Below are 15,589 nucleotides of genomic sequence, written 5' to 3'. Positions count from 1 at the left end.
AAATTAATTTGAATTTTTTGACCGTAGTCGTAGGCGAAGCCCACAGCGAAGCGACAAAGGGTTTTGTCCAGCCGTCGCAGCCCGGAACTTATCCGGGTAATATAATGTAATTTGTAATAAGTTTACGTGTTTTTCTCCTTTTTGGAGGTACCGTTTAAATTTTTGTTGTGTGCTCTATTGTACGGAATAAAATGTGATTTTTACATAAATAAATAAAACAGGTAATACATCGAACATTGTTTATAAATTTCTAATTTCTTTGTGATCTGCAAACTGTATGTTCCACTCATCACCTAATTCGAGCTAGCTGGAGTTGGTGAGTGGTAACAATGTTAGAGCTAGACCACTAGGTAGGTGCACAAGTTATGAGTTAAGACAAATATCAACAGTTACTCAAGTAATCTAATTATAATTACATTAAAATAAATGTTATCGACTCCTTAAGCTGTTCAATAGTATTTATTATTATACTGAAAATTCAAAGCAAATGAATCTAAAGTGTTTTCAAGACTCATAGTTCAAATCCTATTTGAATTTTGGTAAGAATCAAATGTACTTCACGAACTGACGATCAAGCTAATTATCATTAATTCAAAATTATCATTATTCAAGGATGATATAATTCGAAAACAATAAACTGGTATTGTTCGCCTCAAGAAATGAACGTAATGTTAACTGGGTCTCTAACATACCTATACAATAGATCTTACTTGACTGAAATATGAATATAATTTGTATTCGGTGCCTCAATCATCTGTGGCTCGATAACAAATGGCGCCAAGTAGTTCGGAATCCACCTAAGACTGCATCCAGGGTCGACGAAGCACAGGAACCGGGGCGTTGTACACCATGGTCTAATAGCAGCTGGATTGTACTGCATCAGGCCTCACTCCTTCTTCCGCGTAGTGGTCTCTGGATGTATGATTGGTATATGGTTGTATATGGTTGATGCTGCCTTCCTTCCTTCTGCTTGAATGTTCTTGTGTAGCTGTCAGGTTGTTACTAATGACGTATTGGCTTAACTACCACTTCTTTCAGCTTATGTTTTCCTGAAGACTTATTCTGACGTAAAATGTGGTAGATTAGGAATCATAGTTCCTGAGTTCTTCTTATTATGATGTTACCTTTTGTAGAATCACTGAAACACTATTTCAATGTTATAATTATGTGGTATTTGAGGGATAGATGTTTCGGAAACTACAGTTTCTTACCAACGTCTAGATTCTCGCATACGGAACTTCAATCTTCTTAACTAGTGCATTCAACGAAGTTTCAGATTGTTGTTCCGCGTTGTTTGAAACACTTATTTTCGAAATGTCAAATTTATTCACCGTAACTTTATAAATTGTACTCTACATAAAAACCATGGAGCTTGTAAATAAACTGAATCAAACATGACATTAAAAGCAAAGAAAAAATACAAATTTAACTTGTATATACATGACAGTTCCCTGGGAGCACAAGTGCTACCCTCTATAGTGACTATCGACTTTCGCGTAAAATTTGTTTCTGTATTGATCTCATGTACAGAGTATTTTATATTTGGAGGCACTAGCATTTTGTGGATTCATTGGATTCAAAGTAGACTTGAAGCATGTTTGGATCCGCTTTACTTGATGTATGGTCAGCATGCCCTGAACAACCCTGAGCCAGTAATACATGAGAATGAGAAATGTTGACCCAGTTATGTACAACTGTCAAAGTGATAAAAAATAAATAAAACAACCCTCTGATGATGGTGTTGTCCAATTATCATACCAAAGGGATGTGAGTGTTTGTGTGAATATATGTGCTTGTGTCTATGTGTGTGATTGTTAATTCTAGCTTGGAGTGAAAAGAACACATGAAAAATAAAATGCTTGCAGTTGTAAATTTTAGACAGTCTGGTAATTTTTTTATGTTTCCCATTTTTGAGGAGCCACACAAAATTTTGAATAAATAAATAACAGAATAAATAAGTTATTAACATAAAATAAATAAATTTGAAAATTATTTCACAGAAAGGAAAATCTTCTCCTCCGCTGTTGAGAAATCATCCTCCAATGGCAGGAGCCATCTTCTGGTGTCAAGCTCTTTTTAATCAGCTTAAAAAATTAGTTCTGGATTTCCAGGATGCTGAAGAACTTAAAGATTCAAAGCTGAAAGAAGAAGTAAGTTAATAATACTTATCTTGTGAAATTTTTCAAATTATATTACATGTAATGGTGTAAATATAGTGGTACAAATAATATGTAATATATGTATATTTTTTTCAGGCATTTGTGAGGTATCTGAAACTTGGAAAACAAATGAAAGCGTTTGAAAAAGAAAAATATGATGGTTGGAAAAAACAAGCACTGAAAGCAATTGATGCTACCATGAACAAACCAGTGCTAAAAGTTGTGAAATATGACAGAGAAAGAGGTACATTGATTTTAGAAGATTCAGTTTCAAATTTGTAACAGGTTATTTGGGGACTCTGTGTATTTGAATATCACACTGTGGAAGATATAAAAAAGTAGGCCACTGTTTAGTGTGTGTTTATCTTTGAGAACAGCTCTACGACTGTTATAGTTGCAATTTATTGGATGTACTGTCCACAATTAATTTATAGTGTGTGATCATATTTAAAAAAAAAAGTATACAAACATTTTTGTACCTTCCAGATATTAGGTTACATTGATTAACTTGTAATAGTACAATACAAGATGCATTTACATAATCAAACAATGAAACTTTTAAGCATAGAAAGTTCTGAAATATGTTAAAGAGTACTATGGTCTTCATAGAAGTTCAGCAATAGATCACCAAACCTCATCATGAAATTTATTTTTTGATAACATGTAGGTAAAGGAAAAAAAAATCTGAGGCTAGTAAACAATAGAGTTTCATATCATGAATTGTAAATTTACTGACTGCTTAGCAAGTTAAGCTTTTTTTTTACTTTTACCAAACAAGTACATACTTCAGTTCCTTTGATATATTTTCAGAGGTGAAAGTATTTCAGAAAGCTCTGACACGGAAGGACAGTGTTTGGGCATCGGCGCGTGTAAAGACTCCTCAGAAAGCAGAGCACCCCAGTCTGCAGCTGGATAAGAGGAGCTCTACCGGGAGCAGAAGGTCAAAGGTCAGCAGCGTGGCCTCTCTCCCGCCATTGACGTCTCTCCGAGGAGGTGAGTAGTGGTCGTGAATTACTAAAATTTAAATTTATGGTGTGATAGTCTGTATGTATGTAGTGTTCTTAACCAGAAAATAAATTGTAGTCATAATAACTAAATATTGACTATATAAGAAAATAAAGTTTTGAAATAGAAAAATGTAAGGACAATTTATATTGTTAGGTTCTTGGACACCTACGAGTATAAAATTAATAAAAAGAGAGGGAACAAGTTGATGTTTTAGCATAAATGCTCATTAACTGTGTCTTGGCTTCTGGTTGAGGCTTCTTATCCGAAAATGATGTTTCAGACCTTTCAGAATGTCTTTTGTGGTCATCCTCGACTGCGAATAACAACTGTGATTTTTATGCATGTACAGGCGAAGGATTAATATTTGGAAACAAATGTGAAAAATGAGATGCTACTCGAATGGGATTTTTGCCATCTACAGTAGAACTCTGTTATAATGTTCCTGCTTATAATGTCATTAAAAATTAAAACCCATGTAAACACAATTACATATAACAACTGCTTCAACAATTCATGGTAAGAGATGTAAAATATTTACTTAAAATAATACTACATATACAGAGGAGAGTCGTTTAATCAAAAAACTGCATCTAAAACATAAAATATTATTTTTTAAAACTAAAGATTTTGCTAACTAAAATTTCTGTAAACTAAAAATCTTCTAAATTAAATAATTATGAAATAAATTCTATATTTTAATTGACAAAATGAGGTATTTGAGGTAAATTTTGCTGCAATTTGTGTTTTGATTTGCATTTAGGTGTTATGCAGTGTATTGACATCCATTCAGGTGTGTGGCTGTGTGTATTGACTTCAAGTCCGTTGTTATTCACCATATAATCATGCCTCTGCAATGGCTGTGGTCCCGAACTCTGCGGATTAAATACTTTTCACAGTTCTACCTACCTGGTTTATTTTTTCTTCCTGTTACGTGCTGCAGATGTACCATGTCACTTGCCTGTCCTTCAGCTCCGCCGATGACGATGAGCAGCGTGGCAATGGCCATGAAGTGGGTCGGCAAGGGCAAGGCTGCCCGGTTGTCGCAGAAGGTGTCCTCCTCCAGCCTCTTGTCGGCTTCGAAGTCGGACTCCCCTCCCTCGCTGGCCAGCGAAGTGGTGCTCGTGGAGGAGAACCTACGCTTCCAGGTAGCGCGATGCCCTTCCACACGGTCAGTTTACTTCAGTGGGCGAAATACAGATAATGCTACAAAGTTTTAACATACAACTGGTCTGAAAATTATTTTCACAAAAAAAAAAACATGACCCATCTGATAGCCTGCAATGCCTCTAATAGTTATGTCCGGAAGAATTTTTTTTTACGCTGCTTGGTTATTTATGGGTGAATACCGATCGTTTTGTATAGTTGCAGTATATGTGGTTCCTCGTTTCTGATTCAGTTGAGGAAATACAATGACCAGAAATTTCGCGGATTTGTTTGTTCACAAGTAAGATTGCTTTGATGACAAGTTCTCAATAGTTCCACCACTCCCCTCTACAACTGTGGGCCAGTCAGCTAGCAGCAGGGAGAGTAATCACATTGGCCTTCTGGAGTGAGAAATCAGCCAATAGGAATGTAAAAGTTCGTAGATTATCCATTGCACTGTGAATTTGGCCTGACACCAAAATAATTGGCGAAATTTTCGGGCCTCTACGGAAAGAATTGGTGGTTTTTTTTTAATGCAGTTCTCTAGGTTAAGCCACAAGTTCTGTTTTTTTTTTGGGTCACAAATGTTGCCTGAAGTGCTCAACAAACATTTTAAGAACACTGTAGCTGGTGGGACTTCCCTTCATTTGTATGTATTGTGCTTGTGTAATTAATTGTGGTTACTGTCCACATACACAGTTGTGTTTCACAAATCAATTATTCTCAATCAACACATTTTAAGTTGTAGTTAAAAATATTATATTTTGAGGAATGTTATGAATATGTATTAAGTAAGTAAAAGCCTTTAATCCAGCACAGTTTGAACCACAACTGTATCATATTAGCGATCTTGTTGAACTATTGAACGTTTGTAGTTTTAGTGGAAATTCCAATGAAAAATACATCTGCAGTGTAACAGTAGATATAATCTTTTTTTAAAAAATTGTAGTAAGCTGTTTCTCTAGAGAAAGAAAACTACATATGAACATTAGTCTTCTTCAAAAAATCATTATGGAAATGTACTGTCATAAAATATGAAATATAACCCATTAAAACAGGAAAAACACTGCTGAAATGAAAACAATCAGTCAAATGAATTCTGAACGAACTAAAATCGCAGACAGCACATTTTCATGACTTGGCGGCCAAGGTCAACAGTCGGAATATGCCTGAAAAAATCTTAACGCGAGGGGTTTGACTGATGCTGGATTGGATTACAGAAGGTGCCTAGCCACTGTAGTCAACAAATATGCATACTGAAGAAGTTTTGAGTATTTAAATTCTTTTATTTTTCCTTATTCCATTATTTTTCTTCAAATACTATTTTTTGTTGAATACAAAATATTTATATTTCTTAATTTTTTTTATGGTATTTCAGAATTTGCAGCCCATCCATAGTATTTATGATAAATGTTGAATTTTTTTTTATTTTTGAAAATTACTTGTGTATTTGCTTCTTCTGTTCTACTTTCTTACCTGTTTTTAATACTTACCAATAATACTGTAGGAACACTGGTTCCAGACACATTTTGAACGGCAGTACATCTTCCTCGTCCTCACACAAATGTTTGGCACCGAACGTTGGACAGAGGCAGTGTCGCCCGCAGGTGAACTTCGACCCGGCGGTCTCCGTCATCATCTCGGAGGCGGAGCTGATGGAGCAGCTCGGGTTCCCGCTGCCCGCAGCCGTGCGGAACCTGTGCGTGCAGAAGGACCGGCTGAACAGCGACCTGGTGGCCTGCCAGACCCTCGTCGGCAACTACAACAAGCTGATAGACAGCCTCAACATACCTGAGGTGAGCCGGTCTCATCACCAGCATCTTCAAAAATATTCGAGCACATACATCAACATTTGAACCAACGCCATGATGATGCGTAACTGTCCGTTTCGTCCAAAGATCGCAGCACTGTCCCAAGGTCCAACGGATGGTGTAAGAAGGCACCAAGTCGCACAAATAAAAAAGTACACAGCAACCCTCAACAATAACAATACAGTAAACAGAATTGGGGCTGGGATTCATTCAAACAGGAGCGACGACGTAAGAAATTACTAATAAAAAAAACACATTAATGATGTGCATTCTGTTTCATTAGTTGCAGTTCCTGAGGAATCATTTGCTGGAGGTGGAAAAGCACATCCAGTCTGGGCTGACACGTTTCTCGTGGAACTCTCTGGGAGTGAAGGAATATGCGGCACGCTGCCAGCAAGCCTTCAAGAACCTAGTCTCGTTTGTGAAGCAGGTCCAGAAAGTCACCCAGGATATCCGAGCGCAGATAGAATCTCTCGGGATATTCAACTTGTTCTACCTCCACCCACCTGTTTCCGAGCCGGTTCGCCCCAACTGTAAGGTAATGTTCGCTCTGGTGTTTCGCAAACTGTTCGTCACCGAATTTACCCGAAAATAATGTGACTCCCCCCAAACGTTTTGATTATGAGGTTATGAGAAATTTTTAATGGAGTGGAAATCACAGTAGAAATCATGTAGAAATATAAATGATTTAAATTAGTGAATTTTTATGATATTAATAGAGCTTTTCTGGTGATACTTTGTTAGTAGGGTGATTTACAAACCCTTTTTTGAAACGGCAAGTAGCAGTTAAGAAAGAAATGGAGTTTTATGGATGTGGTTAAAAAACAATCAGCCAGAAAGCAAAGATTGTTGTGATATACAGTGTGTGTAGTTTTTGAACTAAGCTGTTAATAAGTTCTTCCAGTGTCAAGATAAAAGTTTGCTACTATAATGCAACCCCCACTTTCATTTTCAACAGTTTTTGTAATAATTAATGGCAATGTTTTCAGGTAAATAAAGTAATCAATTACCTGGTCAACAAGTGTTACAAAGTGACCAAGTAATTGAAACTATAGAAAAGTTCAATGATGTATGCTGTGTGAGGTAGTGCTAATGCAATTGATAACTTAAATCTAACTTAGAAAGGAGCAATGAGGGAAATGCATACCTGTGTATATAGTTAATTCCAACTAATACAAACACTTTTGAAATCCTGCTAAGTATTTTCTTTCAGTCAAGAAGCTAAAATAAAACAAACTACATAGTTGTTCTTATACATTGCCAGTTCACTGTGTAAGACAGGCTTTGGTTAAATGAATTTTGTGCAGTTGTTGGCAGGAATGACTGTCAGAAGTTGAGTACAAAATGTCTGGATTGTATGGAATGTACTGTAGTGTTCAGAGTTCATAGGTCACGAGTCAAAGTAATATGCTATGTGTGACCAGTTTTGAGATTGATTCAATATCATACTGCTGGAAGCACTTGTTTTTTTTTTTTTTTTTTTTTGCCATTGATACGAATCATGTAAATTGTGCCGTCATTCGATCAGAGTAAGTTTTTGGCAGTTAGTAAAATGTGACCGAGATAAGTATCAACTGAAATCTGTTACTTTATTTTCAAGGAATTCTTTGCCTACATGGAAAAAAATCGTGATGAGAAAATGATGCAGATGGTGAAGATATATGGTGGTGTGGGCCCAGTCCTCATGAAGCTGGAAGTGTTAGTGTTGTACACAAACACAGGAACATGTCCACTAATGGAAATGTATTATGATTATTGGGAAGATAAAATTTTCACTACTCTCGTCAGGTAATGGTCGGACCAGATCCTCATTATACTCTGTGTTATAGATGAAATGTGACTAGATAAATTTGTATTTTGCAGAAACATTTGACCATTTTTTAACTTAGACTCACTATGTTAATGTTTTGCACAAATTTTTTTCTGTGGTTGGTGAGAAGTGTTTTTCTGTATTTGAATGGCCAATGCAAATGCAATTTCTGTACTTTTGAAAGTCAGTGATTCATATGGAAAAAAAATGTACCATGTTAGTCTATCAATATAATGTAAGAAAAATCTACACTGTTTAGAAAAATACAATAAATGTAACTTTTTGCAAAATACAGATTTTTTAAACAGCTATGAAATCATGTAATGTTAATGCACTTAAGCTAAAATTTTGAATTTTTTTTATGGTTTCTGGGAAAAGGGGTTGCACATACCTGAAATCATTATGCTACCAGAGTTTCTGCAGATGGATTTTCTGTAAAACAGAGAACTCTCAGTGAATTTAAAAGGCTTCTTAAAACTTGGAAAACACAGGGAAATTGACAATGTCTTAAGACAGTATGTATCAGTAATTATTCTATAGTATCCTAATGACTCAAAACCTGTATGTTAACATTATAAATAAAAAATTCAAGTGCTGTTAATAATCAGTATAAATAACAGTATGTAATTAAATGTAAGGGATATGCATAAAAACCATGGTGTATAATTTAAAGCTAAATCAAATACATAACTGCATTCTTTCGCCTGATAACTTCAATGTATTGTTTATATGTTTCATTAACATCAAAAAAATATATTTATTTGTTTCCAGACTGGCAGGTTGGTTATCTAGTATTGATGGAAATGATAATAATTCAAAATGTGGATATTTTGCAGGAAAATATTTTAAATGTTATATATGTTTTTAAGAACTTTTTTGGTTATAATGTGTACTGTAATATAAGTATTATTTTGCTACCTAGGCACATTACATAGGGGAAAAAATTAGTAATGTAACGGCGTGATCATTTCCAACCAATAGTTAATAAATTGATACAATAAAAAAAAGTACCATTTTGTCCGTTGAGGTGTCGCTTCCATTTTTTCTTCTTTTTACCAACTTTATTTTGTAATTCAAGGGTATTATAGAATGTTGTGTTTGTTAATTAGTCAAATGCATGATATTTATTGTGCTGTGCACAAATTTTATGGTGTAAAATACTTTTTCATCTATCATCTATCAAAGTTCTTTTATAAAGAATTTTATAAACTTATTACTTACAAATATTGAATTTCTGGGGACTTGCATTGTGATTATTTACAAAGATGTATTGAATCGGTTTTGTATTGGTTGTTGGATCTGTTTAAATAAATGTATCAGTGATTGGATCGTATCAGTTTTTATCCGTATCTCACTAGGAAAAGTTTCAGGTGAGACAAAGAAAACGAAAATTTCAGAGAAATTGGTAGAAGTAAGAGAGTGGGAACCCTACTCAGAGTATATCTTTACTTGTACAAGGATCATTAAAATATAAACTGGAATTTTTTTAATACATATTTGTTGGTTATTTATGAAAACAAAAATTAAATGCCTTATTGTTCTACATAGTTTCCTTTTACAGAAATACATTTTCTCCATTGGATAGGAGGATTATTGATTCCTTCATGAATAAAAAATAAGATGGTTGCCCCAGTAGCCAATTGTGTACGTACTGTTCAACTGCAGAGTTGTCTTCATGTATTTCTCCTCCTAATGCTTACTTGAATGGACCAAACATTGGTATTCAACATGGCCTGAATTTTGTCTTTATTGACACTGGTCTCCATACGCCATTTATGGCTTTGATTTCCCACTTTATCACAATCATTTCAAAACTTCTGGTCCTAATCAAACACTTGGGTAGTATCACCTAATTTTGCTAGGGTCTCTTCAAAATTTCACTTGATTTCACACCTTAGTTGGTGAGAAAACAAAGAATAACGCTTGTGCAACTGACGCTGGTACCTTTTTGCTTACTCATAGGTCATAGCAATACTGAAATGACGGACGTGTGAAGGCTGTATGCATACCTATCCCCTCTCCATTCTCCCGCCGATTCCCTGGTGCACTCTGTCGCTCACGTCACTACTTGAGTCGAATAAACCAAATTAGGGTTTATATTTGAATGACCCTTTTACATTGTTATGCAATTTTGTGTGGTCTGTCTTTGTAGAGGTTTTATTAAAACACAGTGTCCTATTTCTTTGTCTGCAGGTTGATGCTGGTCAACATTAAGAACTTCAACAGTTTCTTGAATGGGAAAGTTGCACTCTTCCAAGTGGACACGTTGCTCTCGGATCTAGAAGTGGTGGTTCGTCCCACCCCTCTCGATATACACAACACCATAGTTGGTTCTGTCCGCAACTTGTTCTTTGTGTAAGCACCCATTAGTGTATTATAACAAGGCTGAGAGTGTAACTTGATGGTTGGCATTCATTTAATAGGGATAAGATTTTACGGTGGTTCAAAGAGCTTATAATACACCATATAACTCCGCAATGCAGTTAATAAAATAGTATCAAAATGCTACTAAAATCATAAAATCAATCAGCATTTTAACAAAATATAACATATCACAAAACCGTAATCAATTCAGTAAATTTGATTAGTATCATTTATATTGCATGAAATAAAAATAATTTTACTTTGTTTTTAACATCCCTCTTTATTACCTTACTTTCATATTACTGACGGTACATTTTTCAAACATGTAGATTCTTGCAGATTAATTTTTATTGCTTTGAGCAGTTCTGGGCTAAACATGCTTGAGACAAATTATTTTATTATTAAAATTCATCATATACCTCAATCAAAATTATGCTATTTTGAGTAAATAAAAAAATATAGGTGTCATATTTCTTGAATAATTATTTAACATAAATAGGATTGATATAAATGACAACACCAAAATCCTCTATTTTAAAAACAAAATTGATCTAAAAAATAAAACTTTAAAATCTGTTCTCTATAGATGAGAAATACTTCTACATTGCCTAATTGGTAGGGATATGATTTGTTGGTTTAATTTTTAGGACAGTTGAGTTTTTAAAATAGGAGATTTTGACCTTACTGCATTTATTTTTATACATTGTCTTTATTCATAAAAATAGTTTTTTACTCAACAAATATGAAACTAAGATATTTATGAATACTTAGATCACCAAAATAGTCTCAATTTTGGATGACACCTGATACACTTATGTAATAAAATCATAACAATAAGCATTAGGGAACAGAACTGCTCAGAAAAATACAAATAAATTAAAATTGTTGTGTGTTAGAAAAAATGTGCCAATATAATTAATGTAAATACATGTTTCTTATAGATGCAATATCAAACAATGCACTATGTTTTCTAATCCATTCATTTCAAAGATTTTGGCACAAAATAAATGCTAAATAAATTATACCCATAAGTATACCATAATACAGCATAAAATTTTTGTAATTTGAGTTTTTTCCCCCTTCAAATTTCTGATTGATTTAATGTGTTTTAGTTATATCGGTAGCTTAATGGTGTATAAACTTGCATTTCAGTGTTACATGTTTGTATTGACATGCTTTGCGTTGTTATTTCATTTTTATCACAATTCACCATATAATCTTGTCCTTACGAATTGGCCATACATGATTATGTGTTGTCAGGGAGCTGACTAACGTTTTGAATCAGTCTGCTCTTCAGTTCAGAAAATGAACACATTTATGATTGTTAAATATGGTCTCAACAGGAGCTATTGTGTTTTAACAGGTTGAAGTCATTGCCGAGATGGATGAAAGGAACATGTTTGGAATGTGCGCCAGTCAAATCCAGAGACTCTGAAGAGTTATATGTGTTTTCTTTTTTGGAAGATGTTGTCAGAACTCAAGCGGTTAATGACATGGTTGTGAAAATTATGGACTCTGTCCAGAAACTCATTTCGGATATCCTGAAATATTTGCAAAGGTATTGATGTTTCTTATATTGTCGTTATTTTTCCCATCTAACACACAAGAATTTTATTCCAAATGCATGTTTCCCTTAAAGATTTGCAATTTCAGATGTAATTACCATATAATTTGAGATTATTTTATAGATTAATATTGTTTAACACTAACCATGTTAGTGGGTCCATAAATTGAATGCAGAACGGGTCCTTTGTTTTTCAATCTTTCCAACAAATTTTTTCTTTCTAGATGGCAGAAGTACAGAGCTCTGTGGTCGTTTGACAAGGATGCTGCTTGTGATAGGTTTGATTCTCAAAAACCCACGCTTGTCATGTATGACGAGAAGTTGTCTTATTTTGGAGAAGTAATTGAAACGATAGAAAAAATTGAAAAGTTCCACGATGTATGCTGTGTGAGGTAAGTGCTTATGCAATTGATAACTTAAATATAACTTGGAAAGGGGCAGTATGGGAAATGCATAGCAGTAAGTATAGTTAATCCAAACTAATATGAACACTTTTGAATTCTTGCTAAGTGTATTCTTTCAGTCATAAAGATGGTAAATTAAGAAAATAATTGTTTTTATACATTGCCAGTTGGTAGTTGTGTAAGACAGGCTGTGGTTAAGTTGAATTTAGTGCAGTTGTTGGCAGGAATGACTGTCAGAAGTAGAGTAAAAAATCTGGAATCTAGAGTACAAAGTATGGATTATTTGAAACAGACTGTAGTGTCATGGTGAGTCATGAATCAAAGTAATTGAGGGGTTTGGCAAAATGCTAATATGCTGTGCTTGACCAGTTCTGAGAGTGATTCAGTGTCATACTTGTTTGTTGCCTTTTAGACTAACCATGTAAATTGTGCCATCATTCGATTAAAGTAAATTTTTGGCAGCTAGTGAAATGTTTTGTATATTTCAGGGTGAACTGTGTACCTCTGATCGATTCCATCAAGGAACACTGTATGGGATGGAAGAAATGCTTGGCTGAGCGCCTCGCTGCTAACACTAAAGAAAAGATGGAAGCATTTATAATGACAATGCAGGTAGGAGTGGGTATTTTTTGTTTTGCTGCAAGCCTAGCAGTACTGGCTAGATGTTCAGTAATATACATACCCCTTGTTGTACCTCTTAAAGCATATGTGTTTGCTGGTTAAGTTTGAAACATAGTAAGAGTACGAATTTTAATCCTCCAGCATCATTTCATTTTATGGAAAGTTTGTTTTATTAATTATGTGTCCTTTGCAGGCATTTTGTTCTTTTGTGTAATAGTATTTTTATCTTCACGATATAAAATTCTGTTAAAGATGAGGTGAGACTTTTTTTAACAGTTGCTTTTGCAAACATTTGGCCTTTGATAGCTGAATAGTCTTATCAAATTAACAAAATAATTATTGATACATGTTAGCTGGTCTGGTGCTACATGAATTTGTTTTGTTTTATTACGATACAATTTATAACTGTCAATGTCTGAATGTCCACTGAAGCATGTGTTAAAAAATTCTCACCTTAACTTTTAAAAGTGAGTGCCTTTCTCGTTTCATTGTTTCATCCAGTAAATGCCGCTGTGTACCGCTTTTTTAATAGGAGCTTTACGACGATGTACAGCAGCCCATCGAAGCGCTGAATTCATTCAAGTTTGTTCTTCAGACGATCACTACGATACAAAAGATGTCGATCAGTGCAGAGCTCACGTACAATGACATATGTGAGAGATATCGCACACTTCGCTTGCATGGAGTGCATGTAAGTAAATATTCCTACTAATTGATTCTAGCAGTTATATGTACAACAACCATCTGTTAGAGTAAAATTGGAATTATTTCTTCTCCAAATATTCTGTTTTGATATTGTTGTTTCTATCTGTTATAATGCTGTTATTTATACTATTTAAAGGTTGGTTGCAAATTTGCAGTAATATTTTTAGCAGAGTCACATGTTGTCTAAATGGTTTGCTAATGGAACATTGGTTAGTGATGCATCTGTGTAACTTAATTAAATGTACGATTAATTTATTGTTTGGAAAATCTGCAAAAGAGTTGCAGATGAGCATGTACTGGAAATAAAATATATACTATAATATGATGTGTTCGTGTGATTCGTTGAATGGAAATGACAAATTTAAAAATATTATTTCTAAAGTGGATGTTGACATGCTAAATTTTGATGAATGTGTTTTTTTTTAACACAGGGGAATTACGCTATGGGTGAATATTATTTGTGATTTATTTTGTAGAGGATTACTCAACTCTTTATAAAATTTAATTACCACTGGTTCTCAGTTTTTGTGAAAATGTACTTTTGTAGGTCTTGTGTTGATGCGTAACTCAAAAATGCTCTCTGTCCTGTTTCTTGGGTAATTATTTATGGAATAGTGACCATAACAAATTGGTTGTAGTTGTGGTAGCCACTTGTTTTCACTTTGTTGTTTACAACTTCCAGGCTGATGAAGAAGACGAAAAACTCGCTGCGGGCTTGGAGGAAGAGTGGAAAGCCCTGTACCTGTTGGCGCTAGCCCGCATGTTCTCACTGGAACCCACGAAGGAGCGGTTTGCAGCCATGACCAGGGTCGAGATCAGCGACTTTGTCGCCTACATCAAGGAGTTTGTTGAACGCTTCAACACAGAAGGTCCCGTTGCTGTGGGGAACGATCTGGATCGCGGAGTTACGCTGATTAAAGTTAGTTTTTTTTTAAGATTGTGCACTTCTGTAAAAACTTAAAAATTAATTTGTGGAGTGTGTCATTAAAAACTTTGTTAACTCAATTCTTATGAGAGTAATGACATTAAATGGGTTGAAAGATTATCTTTTTTCAGTATTTTTAAAATTTTGTTTCACTGACAAACATATTTATTTGTATGTATGTAGCTCAAATATATTTATATTTTTTCTTATACTCATACACATCAGTTTTTAAAAGTCAGGATTAGTTTTTTTAAAAATATTTATAGGAAAAAATAAACTGTTCGTTTAATATTTCAGGAGTACCAGCCAGAATTTATTCGTTTGGATGACAAACGGAGAGATCTGCAGAACGCAGAAGTATTATTTGATATACCACCAGCAGATTATTCCGACTTTCTTAAGGCTTTGACACAAATGGAGAATTTGGAAAAGCTGTTTGACCTGTACACTAGACAAAAGGTAAATTTAAACAAGATGAATATTATGTGCCTCTGCTACAATGAACGTACATGATAGCATAAGAAATTCAGAAATTATTAAGTAAATTGATTTTTTTTGTGAGTAGTAAATTATTTATGGATTAAGGGGCCAGGAAAATTAGCATCTTGCTATGGATGCAATTTTTTTTTGCTAATTTACACATAAGATGCTATAGATGCTATTTTTTGCTAATATTCAACATAAATGCTATCTTTAACTAATTTTATATATGAGGGCGTACCGGTGTTGAGGTGAGAATATCGGTGTAAATTAATGGGCGCCACCACGTGAGTGGGCACGTGGACCCGGCTGAAAGACTCTAACTCAGGGCGTTACGTGGCCCGTGTGCGGCGAGACATTAGCCCTCCAGATGTTCAACGCAGCTCCTGTCCCTAACTAAGCCCGCTCTCAGCGTCGGGCACGCTCCTAATTGTCGCAGTGGGCTCTCAGGGCGTCCCACACGCCGCTGACCAGGTTAAGGACCCACGTGGTCCCCCCGAACGCAAAACACGTAACTCAGTTAATTGGTTTTTATTCTACTCACGGTACACATCTTAACACGATCCTCCGTTGATACAACTATAAAACGCCCGAG

At 34.8% G+C, this 15,589-nt stretch overlaps 1 protein-coding gene across 1 annotated transcript in view; it reads left to right on the top strand.

The window, feature by feature from the left end:
- The window catches only part of LOC134534735 (dynein axonemal heavy chain 10), a 426,663-nt gene that overhangs the window by 279,645 nt on the left and 131,429 nt on the right, over positions 1-15,589 (top strand). The window contains exons 13-26 of the mRNA XM_063373236.1: positions 2,001-2,150; positions 2,256-2,403; positions 2,970-3,152; positions 4,137-4,312; positions 5,918-6,106; positions 6,405-6,659; positions 7,722-7,909; positions 10,125-10,286; positions 11,659-11,853; positions 12,084-12,251; positions 12,752-12,875; positions 13,417-13,575; positions 14,272-14,508; positions 14,812-14,973. Of these exons, the coding sequence (XP_063229306.1) occupies positions 2,001-2,150; positions 2,256-2,403; positions 2,970-3,152; positions 4,137-4,312; positions 5,918-6,106; positions 6,405-6,659; positions 7,722-7,909; positions 10,125-10,286; positions 11,659-11,853; positions 12,084-12,251; positions 12,752-12,875; positions 13,417-13,575; positions 14,272-14,508; positions 14,812-14,973 (2,496 nt within the window). The remainder of the gene's footprint in view (positions 1-2,000; positions 2,151-2,255; positions 2,404-2,969; positions 3,153-4,136; positions 4,313-5,917; positions 6,107-6,404; positions 6,660-7,721; positions 7,910-10,124; positions 10,287-11,658; positions 11,854-12,083; positions 12,252-12,751; positions 12,876-13,416; positions 13,576-14,271; positions 14,509-14,811; positions 14,974-15,589) is intronic.

This window comes from Bacillus rossius, chromosome 8 (genome assembly GCF_032445375.1).
Source record: "Bacillus rossius redtenbacheri isolate Brsri chromosome 8, Brsri_v3, whole genome shotgun sequence".
NCBI lineage: Eukaryota > Metazoa > Arthropoda > Insecta > Phasmatodea > Bacillidae > Bacillus > Bacillus rossius.
This window is presented reverse-complemented; position numbering and strand designations above follow the sequence as displayed.